The sequence below is a fragment of the Lepus europaeus genome, chromosome 5 (assembly GCF_033115175.1).
Source record: "Lepus europaeus isolate LE1 chromosome 5, mLepTim1.pri, whole genome shotgun sequence".
In the NCBI taxonomy this organism is placed as follows: domain Eukaryota; kingdom Metazoa; phylum Chordata; class Mammalia; order Lagomorpha; family Leporidae; genus Lepus; species Lepus europaeus.
In genome coordinates, this window is record NC_084831.1 from 27,187,151 (window position 1) to 27,195,063 (window position 7,913).

Sequence of the window (7,913 nt, forward strand, 5' to 3'; positions counted from 1 at the left end):
ATAAATAAGAATGTTTAAACAGAAGCATTATTAGTTATATTTTCCCCTGGGTTCCTCTTTTCAAAAATGCTAAGCAGTTATAGTCATCTGAGCCATAAAAATTATCTTTATTATAATTACATATCAAAATGTCTTTTAAACATTTAATGGTGGATCTGAATTGCAAATAAGTAAGCTATAAATAGTTATTAATGTTTCCCCCTAGTGGAGCTCATACTAAAACACTTACTTGTTTTACTGTGTAACTAAAGTAGACGTAGTCAGTATTTTAATTGATGATTTGAAAACTGTTAAAACAATTGTTATTTTATCATTTTCTCCCAAGATTTCTAAGAGTTCACCCAGTGAATCAAATAGTGATGTTGCTAATAGTCTGGAGCAGCCAAGCGTTTCACCATCTTCATCAGTGCTTAGTCAGCATGCACTTGATTCCAGGATAGAAGTACGGAGAGAGAAAGTGTCAGACCAGGATCCTGCATACAGTATGGAATCTGTGACAGTCGCTGATGGACTCTGTCACCCAAAGTGTATACCCAGAGTACCAAAAATTAAAGTGAAATCACGAAATCTTAAAAAACCCTGGTGTACAAACTTGCAGCGTTTGGAATACAGTATTAAAAAAGATGTGACGTTCTGTTACTCGTGCCAGTTGTTCTACCAGAAGAGTTTCAGCTATGGCGGAGAGTCGTTCGCGACCCAAGAAATTGCTAATTGGAAAAAAATTCTGGAAAAATTCAGAAAGCATGAAAAAAGTGAGATGCATTTGAAGTCACTGCAGTTTTGGAAGGAATACCAGTTTTGTGATGAAGCTGTCAATGATAATTTATCTGTGCATTCAAAACAGATTGAGGGAAATAAAAAGTACCTAAAGCTTATCATTGAAAATATTTTATTTCTTGGAAAACAGTGTTTGCCCTTAAGAGGAAATGACCAGTCTGTTTCATCTGTGAATAAAGGCAATTTTTTAGAATTGTTAGAAATCAGAGCAAAAGATAAAGGAGAAGAAATATTTCGGCTTATGAACTCACAAATTGATTTCTATAACAGCACACAAATTCAGAATGATATTATTGAGATAATAAAGACTGAAATGCTGCAGGATATTGTGAGTGAGATCAACGTCTCCTCAGCTTTTTCAATCATTTGTGATGAGACAAGTGATAGTGCCGCTAAAGAACAGCTTGCCGTTTGTGTGAGATACCCACAGAAGACGGCAAAGACGGTCTTAATTAAGGAGAGGTTCTTGGGTTTTATTGATACGGAAGAGATGAATGGGACCCACTTACATCGGACCATCAAAACTTACCTGCAGCGTCTTGGAGTTGATTTGAATAAAATATGTGGCCAGGCCTATGATAGTACCACTAATTTGAGGATAAAATTTAATAAAATTGCAGCAGAATTCAAGAAGGAAGAGCCAAGAGCCTTATATATACATTGTTACGCACATTTTTTGGACTTGGCGGTAATTAGGTTTTGTAAAGAAGTGAAAGAGCTGCGGAGTGCTCTGAAGACTCTCAGTTCTTTGTTCAACACTATCTATATGTCTGGGGAAATGTTGGCAAGTTTTCGAAACATTTGTAAGCTAAGTCAGAACAAAACATGCAAAAAACACATATCACAGTCCTGCTGGACCGTCCATGATCGTATGCTGCTATCTGTGATTGACGGGCTTCCAGAGATTATAGAAACATTGGAAGCGCTGGTGTCAGGCCATTCTTCAAACATGAGTTTGGGCGATGAACTGAGTGATCTCTTGGCATCTGTTTGCAAATTCGAATTTATCTTTTGTCTGAAATTTCTTTATCGAGTGCTAAGTGTTACAGGAATTCTTTCCAAAGAACTTCAGAGTGATACCATAGACATTTTTTCATTGTCTTCAAAAATAGAAGCAATTTTGGAATGCTTATCATCGGAGAGAAATGACGTATATTTCAAAACCATCTGGGACGGAGCAGAGGAAATATGTCAAAAAATAACCTCTAAAGGTTTTGAAGTTGAGAAACCTTCTCTTCAGAAAAGAAGAAAAATTCAGAAAGCAATAGATCTGGACAACTCAGACAGTGTGTTTTTTCCCACTTCAACAGAAGAACAATATAAAATTAATATTTATTACCAAGGATTGGATACTGTATTACAAAATTTAAAATTATGTTTTTCAGAATTTGATTATTGCAAAATGAAGCAAATTTCAGAACTATTATTTAAATGGAATGAGCCACTAAATGAAGCAACAGCCAAACATGTTCAAGAATTTTATAAACTTGACGCAGACATTATCCCAGAACTTAGATTTTATCGGCATTACGCGAAGCTCAACTTTGTCATCGATCATGACTGCATCAGTTTCGTCAGCCTCGGCTGTTTGTTCATCCAGCACGGGCTTCACAATAATATTCCTTGCATCTCCAAGCTGTTGTATATTGCTTTGTCTTGGCCAATTACATCCGCAAGTGCCGAAAACTCATATTCTACACTGCCTCATCTTAAAACATACTTATTTCGTACCATGGGACAAGAGAGGGTTAGTGGCCTGGCACTGATGGCTGTGGAGCAGGAATTGGTAAATAAACTGATGGAGCCTGAAAGGCTGAATGGAATTGTGGAAAAGTTTATCAATCAGATGAAAGAAATGTAGTACTTGGTGATTTGAACTCTGGTAACTGTTGAAATGCTAGCTTAACACGTCACAGCTTTTCAGCAGAGCATGTGACACACACATTCACGTGGTTCCACGCCAAAAGGCGTAGAGTGATACACAATGATGCTCACTGGGTACTCAGAGCCTCCTTCCTCAAGTATTACCTGTGTCCTAAATAACTTTCGAGAGGCTTTCCCGAAATAGCAATGCACAGTGCACGCGGTTCATCAGCGTAGCCCTTCTAAGTACCGTGGCGTATTTGAGATTGCCCCATATCGGCCCAGAAGGTTTCTTCATTCTTCCTCTCACCACTGCAGACTTCGTTTTCCGAGCGCACCATGACCTATTTGAGCAGGGCCTTCTGACACTTACTTGTTTCCAGTGTTTTGCTATTATAAATAACCCTTCACTTAGTGACTTTGTACATAAGTCATATTGCACAGGAGTGAGTTACTGTAAGATACAAACTGAAATTAAGATTACTAGGTCAGAAGATCTGTGTATTTTTCTACTTGATAGACTCTGGCATGTTGCTTTCTACAAGGACTGTGCCAGTGTATAGTCCCAGGAGCACATGGGCGCGCCTACTAGTATTTCCTCAAATCTTTGCAAAGTGTTATCAGATGTTTGATCTTTGCCAATCTGTTAGCTGAAAAATCATTTTAATTTAGAAGTTTGTATTTTCACTTAAGAATAGGATTGGGTGTGCGCTTATTTGAGCCATTTGTATTTCCTTTTCTGTGAACTTCAAAGTTAAATATTGCTGTCTTTTTGGTTTATACATTCCAGCTGAATGACAAATTTACTAAACTACTTTATGAAAATGTGGCTGTTTTTCAAATAAATAACCCACAAAAGGATTCTTTTCTTTCTTTATAATTTAGAAAAGTTTAAATGATGAAGTGATGAAGGAAACCTGTTCCACAAAGGTTGAAAGGATTTAGTGTTCCCTGTGTCTGGCCCTGGGTTTGTGCATGTGTCAGAGTGGAGGAGTGTTTGTTTCTTTGGGACCTTTCTCTGTTCTCTGTCTCCCTCATCAGTGTGCTGTCGATAAAAAGATGAGAGTGTGAGGGTGTGACATTCAGAGTCTCTCCCATTCCTTAGAACAGCACTCGGGGCGTCTGCTACAGGGTCCTTAACCGCAAGTGAACTCCGGCGAAGGATATGTGTTGTCCTCTCACTAACGCTCAGACCTGACCATTTCCCGTTCCTGCCGACAGTATGTGAGTTGCTCACATCTGCCAGTGTTTAGTGTTGTCGTTTTGCTTTCTTCCATTTCATCGATTCCTGCTTTTTAAAAAGAATAAGCATCCGCCTTGCGGTGCCGGCACACCGGGTTCTAGTCCCGGTCAGGGCGCTGGATTCTATCCCGGTTGCCCCTCTTCCAGGCCAGCTCTCTGCTATGGCCCGGGAAGGCAGTGGAGGATGGCCCAGGTGCTTGGGCCCTGCACCCGCATGGGAGACCAGGAGAAGCACCTGGCTCCTGGCTTCGGATCAGCGCGATGTGCCGGCCGCAGTGGCCATTGGAGGGTGAACCAACGGCAAAAAAGGAAGACCTTCCTCTCTGTCTCTCTCTCTCACTATCCACTCTGCCTGTCAAAAAAAAAACAAGTTGTGTAAGCTCCAGAGTGCTTATTGAATGTATTTTCATTCTTTTACAGTAGAAGTGCTGTAAGTCTATGAGCATTCCTCTGAAATCAGCGTTGTCTACTGTGTGGGTTTTAGTGTTTTTTGTTTTTTTGTTTTGTTTTTTTGTTTTGTTTTTCCGTTTTCTTCACTTTCTACCTGTTTGCATTTGTGGCTTCTGCCTTAGCAAATCAAGAGTTTGGTGCTTGCCAGAGTTTTTTGGTGCTATGTTTTATAGTTTAGTCTGTACTAAACCTGAAAGAGGAAATGCATTAAGTGTAACAGCTGTCTTTGTCGAGTGCCTGCTGGGAAACCTGCTTCTCAGCACCATCTTCATTTAGTTCTAGCAACAGTTTGCTTTACAGAGGGAACTAAGAAATACAGGTTATGGCCGGCGCCGTGGCTCAACAGGCTAATCCTCCGCCTAGCGGCGCCGGCACACCAGGTTCTAGTCCTGGTCGGGGCGCCGGATTCTGTCCCGGTTGCCCCTCTTCCAGGCCAGCCCTCTGCTGTGGCCCAGGAGTGCAGTGGAGGATGGCCCAAGTGCTTGGGCCCTGCACCCCATGGGAGACCAGGAGAAGCACCTGGCTCCTGCCTTTGGATCAGTGAGGTGCGCCGGCCACAGCGCACTGGCCGCGGCAGCCATTGGAGGGTGAACCAACGGCAAAGGAAGACCTTTCTCTGTCTCACTGTCTACTCTGTCAAAAAAAAAAAAAAAAGAAAGAAATACAGGTTATGGATCACACAGCGCCTGACCCTAGCCCCTTTAATAACTCTTATCTCCTTTATCATCTTAGCTGCTCCCTCCAAGTCACCTTGCTGAGTTTTGGGGATTTGTTTGTTTGGTGTGTGTTTCTTTACTCTGAGTAATCTGGTAACTTTGTACTTAGCCTAATGTGTTTTATATTTTCTCTGCTCCAATAATTAGTGTCACTTCTGTTTCCTAACTAGACTGGCTGATGCACTGTAATTCAAGAGAACTTGCTTGGCATTAAAAAGACTTGAAACCATGTATTGCAAAGACACATTGTCTACTTAGGAACATTGACTCAGAATGGTCAGTACCGAATCACAGCATACATTTTTTTAAATGTTGCTTTTTTTGGGGGAAAAAAAAAAAAAAAGAGGTGATATTGTGCCTCAGCAGGTTAAGCCACGGCCTGCAACAGCAGTGTCCCATATGAGTACTCTTTATAGTCCTGGCTGTTCCGCTTCCAATCCAACTCCCAGCCAATGTGCCTGGGAAGGCAGTGGAGGATGGCCCAGGTGCTTGGGACTCTGCCACACATGTGGGAGACCCGGATGGAGTTCCAGTTCTTCGGCCTGTCCCAGCCCCAGTTATCGTGGCCATTGGAGGAGTGAACCAGTGAGTGGTGGGTTTCTCTCTCTGTGTGTCTCCCTCTCTCTAATTCTACCTTTCAAATAAGTATTTAAAAACTGTTGGGAATCCAAGTGTTCCCTCCCTAAAAATAAAAACCCTGAATCACTTGGAAGAGAAGGTAAATGCAATGCTTTCAGACTTTATCATACGAACATTGAAGGACAAAGCAATGAAGTTACTCAGGGTTTCACAGCCAACCAGATTGGGACTTTCAAGTATAAAAGCCACAGGCTCACTATCAGTAACTCATGGGACATCGTTTCCAGGACCCCTGCCTGAGGAATCTACTAGAAAATGGGATTCAGATAACTAGATTGACCAGAGAGGCATTGCCATAAGGAGTGGAAATGTACTGTAGCAATTAAGTGGAGAAGGAAGTGTATCACCCTTGACTTAGTAGATCGAGGCAGTGATCATCCGTGCGTACCAGTGTCGTTCAGAGATGCCTGCACGCTGTGCTTCCTAAGGTCTGCCAGCAGCGGCCGGGCAGGACAGCCTTCCCAGAGAGGCGTGATGTCATCCCCGGGAGGAGTGGTAGGCAGCAAAGCTTTAGCAATTCCACCCTCTCTCATCTGCCCCTGGTTCCGGAAGTTCCTGCACTCCTGCCTCTGCGGCCTTTTTAGTTCTGTAATTCCTACTTCACTACTCTGTCTTCAGAAAACTCACGTGGTCCCAGTCTCCTGGCTGGACTCTGGCTGATAGGACACCACCCACGACATAGCCTGACCAGGATAATGCATCGAACCCCCAGGTGTGAGTACTAACCTCACCAGCAAAGCCTAAATCCCAGGAAATTGCACACTATTTTTTTAAAGATTTTATTTATTTGCGAGGTAGAATTATAGACAGAGGAAGAGACAAGGAGCTCTTCCAACAACTCGTTCATGCCCCAGATGGCTGCAATGGCTGGAACTGAGCTGATCTGAAGCCAGGAGCCAGGAGCTTCTGGGTCTCCCACGCAAGTGCAGGGGCCCAAGGATTTGGGCCATCTTCTGCTGCTTTCCCAGGCTATAGCAGAGAGCTAGATTGGAAGAGGAACAACTGGAACACGAACCAGCGCCCATATGGGATTCTGGATTGACCCTGGATTTGTTTCGTTTTTAAAGATTTATTTGTTTATTTGAAAGAGTTACAGTGAGAGAGAGTGAAGTCTACCCACTGGTTTCCTCCCCAAATTGCTGGCCAGGGCTGGGCCAGTCTGAAGCCGCTAAATGGGTCTGGCGCTGTGGCTTAGCAGGTTAAAGCCGCCGCCTGCACTGCCAGCATCCCATATGGGTGCCAGTTTGAGTCCCAGCTGCTCCATCTCTGATCCAGCTCTCTGCTATGGCCTGGGAAAGCAGTAGAAGATGGCCCTAGGCCTTGGGCCCCTGCACCCACGTGGGAAACCCAGAAGAGGCTCCTGGCTCCTGGCTTTGGATTGGCACAGCTCTGGCCATTGCAGCCATCTGGGGAGTGAACCAGCTGATAGAAGACTCTCTCTCTCTCTCTCTCTCTCTGCCCCCCTCCTCTCCTCTCCTCTCTCCTCTCTCTCTCTGCCTCTGCATCTCTGTAACTCTGCCTTTCAAATAAATAAATAAATCTTTAAAAGAAGACCCAGGGGATCCTGATCCCACCTGCTAATTTCCGTTGACAGCTCTGCTCTTGTCCGGGTGTGGCTGTTTGGGCTCCCATTGGGAAGAAAGGGTCTTCTGCAGTTTCGGTCAGCACTGTGTGAGGTGAGCCAGTTGCGACGTCAGTGGTGACTGTTTATGCTCGTAATTGCTGGTCTCCTTCAATCAGGGCATGAGCGTGATTAATTTTTTCCTCTCAACTTGCTGCGAACAATCTGCCCCTGTAGGCTTCATCTGCAGTGTCCTAACCCCTTCTTAAAACAAGTGGCCATCTGCAAGCTGCTGATTTCTTCAGAGCTTTGTCCCCGTAAACTTTTCATAAAGCAACACTGGTTTCACCGAAGTTTCACTATAAATTTGATGCTTATTTTTGCTTCAATTTTAGTAGAATTCATGATGCTCTTCTAGTGGTTTTTTTTTTTTCTAAATTGATGTCTCATCGAGCCAGATAAAAATTAATATAAATCAGGGAAATATAAATAAAGCCAGGGAAAAAATTAATATTTTTGATGGGTTTGTCCCTGCCTTGTACTGATTGACAGTTTCTTCCCCAAGATTGTGCTTAAGGACCCCACTACCCCCAGCCCTTTGGGTTTTGCTTCTCTTGGAGCCCCTCCATGCCACTCTGGCTGGAGGCCTCTGACTCTAATAAATC

General features: G+C 43.3%; 1 protein-coding gene across 1 annotated transcript in view; it reads left to right on the top strand.

Annotated features, from left to right (window-relative positions):
• The window catches only part of ZMYM1 (zinc finger MYM-type containing 1), a 29,278-nt gene extending 25,790 nt beyond the window's left edge, over nucleotides 1-3,488 (top strand). The window contains exon 10 of the mRNA XM_062190929.1: nucleotides 326-3,488. Coding sequence (XP_062046913.1) covers nucleotides 326-2,638 — 2,313 coding nt within the window. The 3' untranslated portion in view covers nucleotides 2,639-3,488. The remainder of the gene's footprint in view (nucleotides 1-325) is intronic.
• Nucleotides 3,489-7,913: the final 4,425 nt, after the last annotated feature.